General features: G+C 34.4%; 2 protein-coding genes across 2 annotated transcripts in view; both read left to right on the top strand.

Moving 5' to 3' along the window:
• slc27a1b (solute carrier family 27 member 1b) overlaps window positions 1-6,086 on the top strand; it is a 20,280-nt gene extending 14,194 nt beyond the window's left edge. Inside the window, exons 10-13 of the mRNA XM_073841637.1 lie at window positions 1,369-1,506; window positions 1,591-1,755; window positions 3,343-3,489; window positions 4,868-6,086. Of these exons, the coding sequence (XP_073697738.1) occupies window positions 1,369-1,506; window positions 1,591-1,755; window positions 3,343-3,489; window positions 4,868-5,025 (608 nt within the window). The 3' untranslated portion in view covers window positions 5,026-6,086. The remainder of the gene's footprint in view (window positions 1-1,368; window positions 1,507-1,590; window positions 1,756-3,342; window positions 3,490-4,867) is intronic.
• On the top strand, window positions 5,198-15,435 carry LOC141336171 (GTPase IMAP family member 7-like; the record flags this gene model as incomplete). Its single annotated transcript, XM_073841707.1, has 2 exons — window positions 5,198-5,222; window positions 14,204-15,435. Coding segments are annotated over 2 exons (1,194 nt in total), but the record flags the coding sequence as incomplete, so codon positions are not given.

Raw genomic sequence — 15,435 nt, 5'->3', positions numbered from 1 at the left:
GTGTGGCTTTCCGAACACATACCATGACGGAGCAAACAAGTGAATTTCAAAATTGTTTCTAAAGGTCTTCCTTTGTAATTCATAATTGGGTTAAAAGTCATTGCCTGACTGACTAGCAGCGGTAACATAAATGTTCAGTGTCCATGTGTGCTCTTGGAGTTTCAATAAACAATTTACATCAGAGACAAATTAGATTTTTATGAATTGATTTAATGTATATGTAGTTTTTATTAGGCACTATTGCATCTGTATATTTTTCTTCTTATTATTTTCATCCAATGGGAGTACAAAATGAAATTTGCCACACTTGTAGTGATGGCCATGAATAGTGATCTAACAACTCTATAGTGCCACCGCTAGTTAAAAAATGTAACATTAAAAGGGTAATAACTCCTGAACCCCTAATTCTAGACAAATGAAACTTATTACAACTAATTCTTCTCTTCATGTTGATCACATTCAATAACTTACATTAAGACTCCACCCATTATAGTAGCACCTATTTTGAAGTACAGTGTTCTGTTTTATTGCTACTCCTCCTATAAAATTGATCCAATTCTTTTCAAATTTGGCTCGGATGATCTTTGGACTGAGCTGCACAGAAATGACTGAACTTTTTTTTTTTTTTGAAAAATGAATGAAGTTGACCCAAAAAAATTTGAACAAATTATTTATAGATAATTTGATATTCACTACCGTTCCCGAGAAATACCTCTTTATAGTCGTATTCATATTTATGTTAATTCAGTAGCTTTGTTTGTATTTTTCCATTTCAATTTCTATTTCATTTTAAATAATCGTGTTGTGTGTTTTAGTCATTTTTATACATTTCATGCATTTTTACCTCAGTTTTTGTTTATTTTAGTACTTTTACTAAATGAAAACGTGAAATGTTGCCTTAGAAACTAGCTGAAATATAACAGCTTTAAGTTTTGGATTTTTGAGTTAACATGTATTTTATCTTAAGTAACAATTTTTTTTTTTAGTTTTTATTTTAGTTAACTGCTGTAAATATTCAGCTACAAGGAGAGGTGGACAGTAGTGTATTTTTACTTTACTCAAGTGTTTTTTTTATCATTATTATGGAAAACTTTACTACATTCCAAAGCATAATGTCATAATTTTTACTGCACTGCATTTCATAAATAAAAGTTGTTGTTTGTTTCACCCTTAAGAACATTAAACATTTAGTATTTCCTTGTTCTCAAGTAAATCTTTGAATTACTTTTACTTGAGTATAATATTTATTATGAAACAGTGCAGTAAAACGTACAATATTATAATTTGGAATTTTGTAAAGTAAAGTTTTCACTTTCAAGTTTAAACACTACAATGGAAGTTTTTTTGTATATTTTCTGTGAATTTTAGGAGAACCAGGGATTATCGTTGGCCGAATCAATCCCCATGATCCGTTACGTCGGTTTGATGGCTACGCGAATCAGGAGGCCACCAGTAAAAAGATCTCTCACAATGTCTTCAAAAAGGGAGACTCTGCATATGTGTCAGGTAGAGTTGAAGTTCTCCAGATATGAACTCATCAGTACATGTTTGCTAGTTGGATTGCTCTATCTCTTCGTTTCTCTGTCTCAGGTGATTTGATGGTGATGGATGAGTTCGGTTACGTGTATTTCCGGGACAGAGGTGGAGACACGTTTCGCTGGCGGGGTGAGAACGTCTCCACCACGGAGGTGGAAGGAATCCTGAGCTCTCTGTTGAATCAGACGGATGTGGCCGTCTACGGCGTCTCAGTGCCAGGTGAGTCTGCAGATGTTCGAAATAACAAACAGTAGATGTTTTATGTAAATAAACGAGCTGCAGATGCTTCAAATATTAAGCTGTAGATGTTTGTCGGGAATGTGAACTGGGGAAATAACCAGCTAAATATATGCAATAAAAATTGTTAAATGAAAGCACACAGTTATCTCTCCTCTGCCTAATTTCACTTCAGATGAAAGAAAATAAAAATAGAATTATAGCTTTATATCTTGCAATTGGCACTTTAAATCTTGTATTTTCAAGTTTTTTCTTTTCAGGATTCTTTATATGTTGCAACTGCAACGGTTTCTTGTAATTGCACATTTATATCTCTCAGTTGTGACATAATATGTACATAAAAACTCTTGTAATTGCAACTTTATATATCTTGCAACTATGACTTTAGAATTCAGTGTGACTTTACATGTTGCAATTGCAACTATTTCTCATAATTGTAACTTTATGGCCCGGTTTCACAGACAGGGCTTAGATTAAGCCAGGATTAGCCCATAGTTCAATTACGGCATTTAAGTAGTTTTATAAACCTGCTTAGAAAAAAAACTTTACTGGTGTGCATCTTAAGACAAAACAAAGGCATTGATATATTCTTAGATCAGTCAGTGCAAGTTTCTTTTAGTTGAAACAGCTCAGACTTACATTTTAGATTAGGACTAGGTTTAAGCCTTGTTTGTGAAATCGGAGGTATATCTCCCAACTTTAAGTTTCACCATTGTAACTTAGTTTTTCGCAATTGTGGCTTTACCTCAATGGTTGCATTTTGCAATTGTAACTATTTCTTGTAGCTGCAGCTTAAGATCTCTAAGATTTGATGTAATATCTTGCAATGTGACTTTGATTTTATTTATTTATTTGGTAATTGTGACTTCATAACTTAGTTTGACTTTAAATGTTGCAACTTTTTCTCATAATCGCAGCATTATGTGTCTTACAAATAAGACATTTCAGCATATATGTGACCCTGGACCACAAAACCAGTCATAAGGTTAAATTTTACAAAACTGAGATATATACATCATATGAAAGCTCAATAAATAAGCTTTCTATTGATGTCTGGTTTGTTAGGATAGGATAATATTTGGCCGCGATACATCTATTTGAAAATCTGAAATCTAAGGGTGCAAAAAAATCTAAATTCTGAGAAAAACACCTTTAAAGTTGTCCAAATTAAGTTCTTAGCAATGCATATTACTAATCAAAAATTACATTTGGATAGGTTTACAGTAGGAATTTTACAAAAAATCTTCATGGAACATGAACTTTACTTAATTTCCTGATGATTTTTGACATAAAAGAAAAATCAATAATTTTGACCCATGCAATGTATTTTTGGCTATTGCTACAAATATACCCCAGCGACTTAAGACTGGTTTTGTGCTCCAGGGTCACATATGACCTTTTCATTCTAAATTTTACTTACAATATATATTTTTAAATAGCTCTACCTAAAATTTGATTTGAGAAGCCCTGGCTTGGTTGGTAATCAGATGGGAGACAACACAGACATTAAAGTGTGTGACAGTAAAACTGTGGGTTGTTACTGCAGCTGTGCTCTGTCTGTTTCTTCAGGTGTGGAGGGGAAGGCAGGAATGGCTGCCATAGCGGATGTGACGAATGACTTCAACTGTGAGACATTTCTACGAGATGTGCAGAACGCTCTTCCCTCATACGCTCGCCCCGTCTTCTTACGACTTTCACCTGAGGTCGACAAAACAGGTGACCAAAACTGATTCATTTCCCTCCGTATTTTTTTCATTCCTTTTTACAACTTATCTCAAACACTCACTGTAAAAAAAATACCCTAAATTTAATGGTAAAAATGCTATGGTCAAAAACTGTTAATTGATTCTCAGTCCCCTTACTATATTTACTGTGACAAACTATAATAGATCTAATGAGACAATTCATAAGAAAATATACAGTAATTTTTTTTTTTTAAATAACTAAATAAGTGTCACAGTATGTGTAGGAAGGAACACACGCACACAATAGGTAACCTTGTAGCCAGACACTAGAACACTGAACACAAACCGACTAATAAAGACATAGACAGGTGATGGGAATAACACTAATGACAGGAACACCAAATATGGGCATATGGGAGAAACCAAGACAGATCGTTCAAGGGGTGTTACAATAAGTTTTTAAAAAGTTTTTTTAAGTAACTAAATGTTTTAAATTTATTTGTAACTAAATAAGATTGAAATTAAAGTTTTTCAAAATAACTAAATGTTTTAAATTTAAGTTTTTCGATGTAAATAAGTTTTAAATGAAAGTAGCTAAACATTTTAAACGAAAGTTTTTCTAAGTAGCTTAGTATGCTTTATATTTAAGTCTAACAAAATAAATTTCAAATTTTAAAATAAGTTTTAAAAATGGAACTATTTCTATGTAACTAAATACGTTTTAAAATAAAGTAGCTAAATATGTTTAAATATAATTTTTTGTCTACGTAACTAAAGTTTTCAAGTAATGTGGTTTAAGGTAACTAAACTTTTTAAATTGAGTTTTTTCTAACTAAATAGGTTTTAAATGTAATTTTAAGTAATTAAGTAAGTAAATGACTAACGTTTTTCTAAGCGACGAAAAACATGTTTTAATTTAATTTTTTTTTATATATATAAGTAAATAAATACCTTTAAAAATGTAGGCTTCTCTACGTAAAGTTTTCTGTTTTAAATTTAAGTTGTTTTAAGTAACTTTTTAAAAAGGAACGTGTTTCTAAGTAAGGTCTTTCTAAGAAACTAAATACGTTTGAATTCATTTGTTTCTTAATAGGCTACCTAAGTTTTTCTAATAACAAAAGAAAACTTAACTTTTGATTCGTCAAGTGACTTTCTCTTTACCACCTTTTATGGTGGTTGTTAGTGTATTATCAATACGAGTACTTTTAGTAAATTAACACTATATCAGTTAATGAAATATACTTTTTAATTGCAAATTCAAGTTCAATCCATAAAACCTAAAACCTTGCTACTGTTTTTTTTTTTTTTTTTTTTTTTTTTTTTTTTTTTTTACAATTAAGTTCTTTTACCGTAGATTTCACTGATTCTTATTTTTAAAGTGTAAAATCTTTCATGTTTTCCACACACAGGCACATTTAAAATCCAAAAGACTCGCTTACAGAAAGAGGGATTCGACCCACAACAAACCAGCGACCGGCTTTACTTTCTCAACAGCCGTTTGGGGCGTTACGAGAGTCTGACGGAGGAACTCTACTCCACCATCATGCAGGGAAAAGTGTCTCTATAAGAAAGAGAGAGCCTTCATTGTGTACATTTCATAGTGGGCTATTGATATAGTTTATTTTACAAAATCAGCTAGGTACCTGGACTACAATCAAGCTCATACTCATACACTGTTGAGTTAGTACTAGAACTATAGTTCTGCCTTTCACATTGTTTGATAGTTAAACAAGTATTTAAATTCAGACACAACAATAATGGTCTGTTATGTGAAATTATTTTATTATTCCAATCCTCAGACGTCTTAGCAATAATAGACTGAACTCACTTTGTGAGTAGCTGAACTAAATGAAACGGTGCTTACACTATATTTTTTCTTAATAGATTGCATAAAATGTCTTTACTGTCAAATGGATATCACTGGAATAGGTTTTGTGAGATAAATACACTGCTAAGTCGATGTGTGATTAACTAGTCAGTCAGAAGAAGACTGCATCTGTGTTTGGGTTTGCTGGTTTTGGACAGGTTTTCACATTCAGCTGCCAATTAGAGCAGATTTCTCCAGGTATTATTGATTTACGGCACTGGAAATCACTTAAAGCACTTTTAATGTGGTCAACACTGTGATACTGAGACGTCTCTTTGATTTCAGTCTTTTAATACATATATTCAATACAGACAGGTAATAGTAATAGTATTACAGATCAACAGAATGCAAAACATTTCACATTAAACTTTACAATTTCAATCTAAAAAACAAGAACTTCTGAGAAACTTAGGCCAGTTTCACAGACAGGGCTTAGACTAAACCAGGATTAGGCCATTTAAATATTTTTATAAAAGTTCCTGATATATTATATATTATAATACTGATATATTTTAAGAACAGTCAGTGCAATTTTATTTCAGTTGAAAAAGCTCAGACTTATTTTAGTCTAGGGCTAGGTTTAAGCCTTGTCTGTGAAACCAGGGCTTAGTTTCAGTAATTGTGCATCGACTCAAAATGTTTTGATGTGTATTGTCATTAACAATTAGAAGATTTTATTTTTCAGATGTTTTGTTGTTGATGTTTTACATCCACTTGAATTCAATTTTCTAAACAGTTTTAATAAATTGAACGTAACAGTTTTACACCCTGAGCGTGTGTTTTTTTACAGCTTTAGATAATCAGACGTACAGAAGCATCAAGAAAACAAATGCTGCAAAGTGGTGTGAATTCTTCTCTTACTCTCATTATCATAGAAACTACTTATAGTTCACCCAGAAATGTCAATTTACTCACCCTTATGTTGTAACAAACCTCTATGACGTACTTTCTTCTGTTGAACACAAAAAATATTTATATTTTAAAGGGTCTCTTTTACATGTTGTTTAAACATTAATGCGTGTTGGCAATTTGTGAACAGAACCGCCCTACAATGATAAAAATCCACTCAGTGGTATTTTTTAATCTTTAAAAATAATATCCCCTTTTTAAAATCAGGTTCTCAGCTTCTTGTGGGTGTGAGGACACACTGACAGAGGCCCCTCCCACGATAGTTGATTGACATGAGCGTCTTACCTTAGCCCCGCCCTCTGATCGCCATTGTGTAACTCAGGTGCAGAGGAAGTCAAGAATGTAATAAAGAACATAGCAGTCGTCATTTACTCCCGACATCTGAGCCGCTGAAGATGCAGTGGATTACCGTTACTTTCGTTTTTGCAAAGAAAGCGCTCATCCCGATCTACATATGCGTCTATGTCCGTGCGAATCGTTCCTGATGCAGCTTCACCCACAGCAGAAGTGAGACTAAGGGTATTTTATGCATCTTTGCAAACAGCCATTCTTAATAATGTGCTTGTTGGCAAGTTTTGCCGCTAAACATGGCTAAAGTAAACATTACGGCTCATAATCCCACAGCAGAGAGGGACGGGGCGAGCAGAGCTCATTTGCATTTAAAGGGACCATGCAATAAAATGAGTTAATTTTTTGCAGAGCTGATTTTTTACAAGGTAGGTTTTTTTTTTTTTTTGCACTACTATTGTGAATTTTTATCCAAAGTATATTACTGACTTTTCATTAATACCCTAAAGAATCATATCAACTTGTGGAAAATGGGCATCCAAAGACCCCTTTAAAGACTTCCATTATGAACAAAAACACACTGAGACATTTTTCAAATATCTTATTTCATGCTCTATAGAACAAAGAAAGACAAACGGTTCTTGAGCGACCTGAGTAAATGATTGCAGAATGATCATTTTTGGGAGAACCATCTCTTTAACAAATGACCAAAGGCTGTCAAATCTCACATAGAGCGACAGAGCAGTCTGACTGAAGCAGAAATCCAGCATAGAGGGGTTGAGTGAATGTGGTGTTGAATGTGTGTAAGTGTGTGAGTGTGTTTGTATAAGAGACGCTGTAGAAGGACAGAATGCCGGCCGACACATCCACATACACTCCTACTCTAGTAGATGGTGAAGAAGCTGGTATATTAGTCATATGATTATTGTGATAGACGAGATAGCTGTAGCGAGAGCACTTCAGCACCCAAGAGCGGGCATTACGGCTGAATAAAAAGTCATTATCAGCTCCTTTGAATCTCGTTCCCTTATATGTCACGGCTATTTCAACCCACATCCTCGTGCTCCATTCAACCTCCCAGTAATGGCGTGCACTCAGACTCTCTTTACAGAGAACCTGCGGCTGCCAGTCGAATCTCTCTGGATGATCTGGATACGGCTGCTTCTCTCTCACGTGCGTCACTTTCCGGTTCCTCTCAGACAAAAAGAGGTTCGGATGGGCCGTGTTTGGATCCAGTGTGAGATAACAGGCATCTGAATGCAAACATAGAGAGCATTTGTGACCCTGGACCACAAAAATAAGTAGCACAGGTATATTTGTAGCAATAGCCAAAAATACATTGTATGTGTTAAAATGATTGATTTTTCTTTCATGCCAAATATCATTAGGATATTAAGTAAAGATAATGTTTCATGAAGATATTTTGTAAAATTCCTACTGTAAACATATCAAAACTTATTTTGATTTTTTTTGGGCTAAGATATTCATCTGGACAACTTTAAAGGTGATTTTCTCAATATATATATATATATATATATATATATATATATATATATATATATATATTAGGGCCGGGACTTTAACGCGTTAATTTAGATTAATTAATTACACAAAAATAACGCGTTAAATTTTTTTTGCACCGCGGAACGTTTCTGACTGGATGAGATTCGGTGGACCGATTATACTGGAGCACCAACTAGCGTTCAGACAAGTCCGTCCTAAATAGTATCGTATGTCCCAAATCGTAGTATGTATTAAAAAAGTATTCCAAAGATTCCCGGATGGTCTACTACTTAACGATCAATGCGCACTTTTAACGGCTAATATTGCCCGCAACACACTGCGTGAATGAGGATTCGATTAGAACTACAAACACGCATAAAAAGTGTTAAAAAACTACAAACATGGAGGATATCCGCGACCAACGGACAGGTAGAGAAAGGGATTTGAGTGATAAATAATCAGTGTGTAACCTGATAAAAAATATTTTTTAAATGTTATCCGCGTTCTATTCCATGTGCAGTAACATTTATAATGATAGGTTTGGTCATTAACGTTTAAATGCATAATTAAGCAAACACAAGAGCAGAGTTCTCGGCATGAAAGACTCGTTAAAGAACGTGCCTCTTGCTACACTTAATGGCAATATTGCACTGGTCTGTTGGACTTGGTTGAACAAAAATAAACAATATTTTGTTGCTTAAGCTTATGTATTCAGTCATTATTCAATGGTATACTAAAAATCCATGTAAAAAAATCTTAATTCTCACTGTTCTCAGGTCAAAAATTTATATGCGATTAAAATATCGATTAATTTCGATTAATTAATTACAAAGCCTCTAATTAATTAGATTAATTTTTTTAATCGAGTCCCGGCCCTAATATATATATAATATATATATATTTGCAAATTTTTTTTTGCACCCTCAGATTCCAGATTTTCAAATAGTTGCATCTCCAGGGTCACATTTATAGCCCAAAAGTATTTTGGCTAAACACTGAAAATAAGTTTGTGTGTGTATTTACACCTACACTGTGTTATCTCCAAATCTTGGCTGGTTTTTCTGCAGAAGAATAAGCACATGCACCATATCGTTAACAAATGCAAGCTTATTGTAATATGTTACTGAAAACATAAGTGTATGTTCCTACCTCTGAATTTTCAGTCCAGCAGAGGGAAACTTCACAACTGGATCCACTGTCTTCTGAGGTCTGAAGTAGGGTCCAACGGGGCTAAAGGCACACCCTAAGAAAAAAAAAGAAAAAAAAAAAAGCTTTTCAATGCCAGTGTATGATTGCAGAACAATATATATACATTTGTGTTGAATGTTTAATATTATCTTTAATATGGACATCCAACATAATATATGATATTGACCATCTGAATCTAACAAAGTCAGCCTCCAATTAATGATCATGTTAATTATTTAGCCTTTTAGCCCCAACAGCATAAGTGCTTTTTAACCCAAATACCATACTTTTAAATTTTTTTTATTTTTTTTGTTATTTAAAAACTGTAAATCACTAAGACGACTTTTGTCTCAAAATATGTTTAAACCATTTAGCAATTTTCATTTGCTACTTAAATCTACAACATATAAAAATTGTGTCAAAGATCATGCAAATTTTCAGGTGTATCTTGAAAAGTGAATGTTTTGGAAAGTGCTATACCACGTTTTTCTGCCACCTAGTGGTTTAGAGGAAGATGATATCAAAGGCACCTTTTGCCCCAGGGGGCCTTTAGCCCTATTGTACCCTAATATTGCTGTAGACTGAAATGTAACAGACTCATGTTTCCAGCTGTAGTGCAATATGTGCTGTTGCATGTAGTGTTTTTATGTGGACAGTGTTATAATCATACCAACAGCACCGGAGCTTGAGCTGAAGTTTATGGCCACTGGATTTGGGATGTTGCTTCTAGTGAGAACAGGAGCATTTACAGTTTCACCCAATTGAAGATTCAGATCAACAGTGTGAGGGTCTCTGCTCATCTGCACTGCATTTCCCACTGAAACAGAGACAGAGAGATGTATTCAGAGAATTTCTGACTTTAATGTTGTAGCATTTGCATTGCTTCTTCTTCATTACCATCCTTGTACTCGTTCTCTAACTGTTCAGCCAGATAGTTCTCGTTCATCTTCCTCAAAATTTCCAACATTACTTTCACAGCTCCTTCTGGTGTAAATCGTGCCACCATTAGGTCCACTGTGCCAGTTGCATTTGCGTTCTCAATAGCAGCAGCTGAAATGGATTTATTATTCTTTAAGTACCATTTAAACAGGTTTAGTTTTTCTGCTACCAGTTCCTCCAGAAACCTCAGAAGAAGCTCTTTGATAGCCGCCATCTTCAGTCACTGGAGTTTCTCTGTTGGAAGAGAATAAGTATATGACATTATTATATTCCAAATCAGCGGTTCTCAAACTTTACATACCAAGTACCTCCTCTGAAAACATTTGGCTCTCCAACTACCACCATAATGACCAACATTACAATACAGCAGGCCTAACTATTCAGCTACAGCTCTGCACAGTTCAAAAAAAGAAGCAGTTTTATATATAATGAGAATATTTATTGTTGTCAGCCACTTTAACACTGTAAATACACAGTTTGAACATAAACACTGCATAGTGCTTACAAACCGGTAATACAAATCTTACATAGTGATTAAATTAAAATGTGTTGTACCTAAAAGTTACAACACATTCAAGTACAACTTACAGAAACTGTACTGTACCTGAATGCAAAAATAAATAAATAATAATCTTTACATGAATAAAGATTAAATTAAAATGTATTGTGTTTTAACATTAATTTATTTTTAATTTAGTGATTCTTCTGTGTCCCACTAAAGGGAGCCATAGTGCCACACTTTGAGAACCACTGTGCTAAATTAATGTACAATATCTTAGTAAGTTAAGTTCAAATGTGAATACAGAGATTTGTATTCAGTACACTTCAGTATGTGATGTAAATTGCACAATGTTCAGGCCTGAGAGATTTTGAACCATCCAGTATTAAAAGAAAACAAACATTTCATTGTAAGATAATCATTTCATCAAAACTACTCTTAGCAAATCTAAATAAAATTATTTTAATAAAATTATTTTATATATTACTATCTATGAATTGTGAATTAGGAGTGGTTTTACCAATACCTTGCTGTAAGTTGCTCCTAAAAAATTTGCAAACATACTGCTCAATTTGCAAATGACTAGATATCATCACTAGATAGCAATTAAGTTCCTGTACCTTTAATCGTTAATTTCATACCTTGTTTAAAGCAGTGACGATCCTTAGAAACTAGATGAAGATTTACTGGAAACGTCTCTTGGATTTATAGTCACAGCTCACACCTTACAGTTTTGTCTCATTTTCGGTAACATTGAAAATGCAGCCTGGGCTGATTGAAACAGTGACGTTGAAAACCTGTTGGTCTTGTTGTCCTGCTTTTTCTGTGAAAAAAAAAAAAAATCTCTTTCCACAGACCATGGTTGCAATCTCATAATGGACTCAGACCTTTACTTTCCAAAACTTTCCTGAAAAATTAAGTTAATGTGAATTGATTCATTTGGATTTTACTCAGACATAATCTTACATAACAAAATTTAGTAAATTTGAATTATTGAATTATTGTTGTGATATTCTGGCTGTATTTTTTTGTTTTCTGATTCTAATTTTTAGAAATGTTTTTTTTTAATATAGAAAAACAAATCAACAAAAAACAAAAACAAAACAAAACAAAACTCTTTAGTGTCCAAAAAGTAATGTAGTGTAATATTTACCCACTGGCCTTTTTGTTTTCTTGGATCTGACAACATTAAGTGCATGTACTTTAACAAAATTACACAATAACAGTTTGAAAGCCCTAATACATGCATGCACCGTTTGCAAATCAAAACTGAGCCAGATTTCATGTTTGTGTTCTGAGGTTTGCCTATAAAGCTTATACTTGTTTGTCCTCACTAGTGGTAAAACTTGTCAAATAGCGACATCTTTCGCACCGCTGCTGTATTAATAATTGAACGCTGCCAACCTTAAATAACATGTAACCATAGTAACAGTGTTGTCCAATAGAGGCGCAAAATCGTCCAATAGAGGCGCAAAATCACCCGAGTGGAGGCGGAGTATGTGATTCCCGCGCAAACCAAAAAGTGGCGGGTGAAACTCTGGCAGAATGCAGGATGTTAAACCTTCAAATGACACACAGTTTATATCTGCAGCTTGGTAAGTTACCTTCCTGTTCCTGAGCACGACGAAAATGAGGTTGCGAGTTACGAAAATGTTCGGATGTGAGTTTGGTTATAGAACACCATTGTTACTATGATAAATAACTGTACTTTTTGTAACCCGTCAGATTCTCTCTATACAGTACCTGAAGCTGTTAATCAATCAATGCCCTTTATGTTCTCTACAGAAAGAAAGGACATATTTCTTATATCCCTTTTGAAAATCATGGTTTTATTGCAGTAAAAATGTAGTAACCATTTTTTTTGGCATATTGAATACTACAATTTCACAAATTCACAAAAAGTTACAAAAAGTAAAATTTTTGGTTACCTTGGTACTTCTATTTGTTGTAATTTATAATCAAAACTGCTTTGTTTGTAATTACTGGATATTGTTTTAATATTATAATGTTCAGCTCACTTGTAAAAGTCATCACAAGCTTTGTAATGTAAATGTAAATCGTGTCAGAAATCCCATGAAATGCATTTTCTCGCTCCTCCATCCTCTATCCTATGACCCGGAAACCGATCAAGCTCAGCCAACTTGTAGGAAATCTCAATTCTCTCATTTCACTGAAAGGATCTAGGAGTGAAGATGCTTCCTGAGGAGTCATAAGCGAGGATACACAGGTATATCCTTTGCTGAAGTGTTTTATCGTCTAAATGTGACACACGTATAAACTCTCCTCCCCCCTTCACATTCACAATAATAATTAACATTTATATTTTACCTTTGCAGTTTAAATTATGTCATATATTTAAACAGAGCATCTTGCTTTATTAATACATATATTATGAATGCCTTTAACAGCACATTAGCAGATCTCTTTAGTGCAGCTGAAGATGCTTTCAAGTGATGCTTGAGTGCTGCTTGAGTCAAGAATATTCCAGTGTTCATCCTTTGATTTCTCCATCCTCGCGAGCAAAGGAAGCACAGAAAGGTAACTGGAATGCACAAATAAGAAATGAGAAGCACCCAATGTGTGCCAGTAATGAGACCTTCAAGATTTGCTCAAGTGCACGTATATAGCGCCCTCAAGTGGCATTTGCAATTTCCAAAACTCCTTTAGTAGTTTAAAAGTGTAATCAAATTAATGGGTTATCAAGGTAACCATACTGTTGTAACATTTTACTTTTTTTTCATGCTTTAGTAGTCATACAGTGTATATGCAGCAGCAGTATTGTCTATTATATGCATTTGAAAACTTTATGAAAAAAGGTAAGCATATAGTTAGTAAATCAAAAGAGAAACTAAAATCTCCAGGGAAGACTTTAGTCACGTGATCATGGTTTGAATCAAAGGATTTGACTCATGCAAGCAGGAGCTGCAGCACTTTGACTCAGCAGTTCAGAGAGAAGACAGCAGAGATACCGGACTGACAGCAACGACGACTTCAACAAATATGGGTTGGTGAAAAAAATCTTATATAGAAATCATATGACATTTTATTATTAATTAATTAATATAAATAGAATAATTCTTTTTTTTTTTTTTTGTTGTGATAGTGCTCAGGTTTGATCCTTTGAATAAAATTATATGTTATATTTGGTGTTTATAGTAAATATCAAGCAGTTTTTGTTGTATGATTTTCTTATTTTCTTGCAGTTTTTACACTTTACACTGTAAAAAGTTTTAACCGGTTTCAACTTTAGCAGCTGCCTTAAAATGTTTAACTAAATCAGCTTAAAACAAGTCCTTTCAACTCACAACAATAACATTTGTTAAAAGGACTTACTTAATACTTTTAAGTTGATTTAACTTGTGAGTTGAATCTACTTGTATTTTAAGTTAATTTAACTTAAAATGTTAAGGCAGCTGCTAAACTTAAGTTTTTAAGTTAAAACTAAATAGATTATCATAGTTTTATCATTATCAGCTACTTTGCAATAAATTGGAAAAGTTCTGAACAGACTTGTGAGAACATGTTAAGACTTATATTTATATTTCTCTGTAGCGTGTGATTTGAGGTTTGTTCTTCTGGGTAAAACTGGATCTGGAAAAAGTGCAACAGGAAACACCATCCTGGGAAGAAAGGCTTTTGAAGTTGTCGATTTCGTAAAATCGACCAATAAATCGTGTGAGAAACAGGAAGGAACAGTGGGTGGAAATACTGTCTCTGTAATTGACACTCCAGGACTATTTAACACAGCTATGAAAAAACATCAACTAAAGGCTGAAATAGAAAAGTGTGTGGAGATGTCCTCTCCTGGTCCTCATGTGTTTCTGCTGGTGATCAAACTGGGTGTGAGATTCACAAAAGAGGAGAGAGACACCGTGAAATGGATTCAGGAGAACTTTGGAGAAGAAGCTTTGCGCCGAACCATCATTTTGTTCACTCACGCTGATCTGCTGATGGGAAAACCTCTGGACGAGTACATCAATAAAAGCGTCTATTTAATGGAAATTGTTAAAAGCTGTGGTGGCCGATATCACTCATTCAACAATGAGGACAAAGACCATCAAGATCAGGTCCCAGAACTGCTGAAGAAGATCACCTCAGTGATAAAAGAAAATGATATGAATCATTACACTCTTGACATGTTTAAATCAAATCAGAAAAAGAGAAAGGTAAAGACTGCATGTGCAGTTGCATTGATAGGAATGGGACTTCTAGGAGCTGTGCAAATAGTAAGCAAGATTACAGGCAGAGCAGCAGAAGAAGCTGTAGAAAAAGCTGTAGTAGTTGCAGGAGAAGGTGCAATATCTGCTGTAGATGTAGCACGATCACTGGCAGAAAAAGCAGCTGAGACCGCAGGCGAAGCAGTGCAGAAAGTTGCTGAAGTTGTAGAGACAGTTACTGAAAAAGTAGTTGATACTGCAGAAAACTCAGGGCAAGCAGTTGCTGAAAAAACAGCCGAAACTGTAGGAGAAGTAGTGGAGAAAGTTGGTGAAAAAGTAGTTGAGACTGCAGGAGAAGCAGTGCAGACAGTTGCAGCAGATGTAGGACTTGCAGCACAAGGCGCATTTGTAGTTGTGGCAGCAGCGGCAGCAGCAGCAGCAGCGAGATATGCAGCAGCTGCAGGGAAAGTGGCCCCATCAGGAAGATTATCTGCAATAACTGCATTAACAGCAGTAGTAGCTGGAGGAGTAGCTGCTGTATTAACATCAGTTCTAAAACCATGAAAGAGTAATTTATCAGGTACATGAAGGCTAATTCAGACTGGCTTTGTTGAAAACACTCTTAAA

This window comes from Garra rufa, chromosome 6 (genome assembly GCF_049309525.1).
Source record: "Garra rufa chromosome 6, GarRuf1.0, whole genome shotgun sequence".
Taxonomy (NCBI): Eukaryota; Metazoa; Chordata; class Actinopteri; order Cypriniformes; family Cyprinidae; genus Garra; species Garra rufa.
The sequence above is the reverse complement of the archived record's forward strand: the minus strand, read 5'-3'. Positions and strand labels throughout refer to the sequence as shown.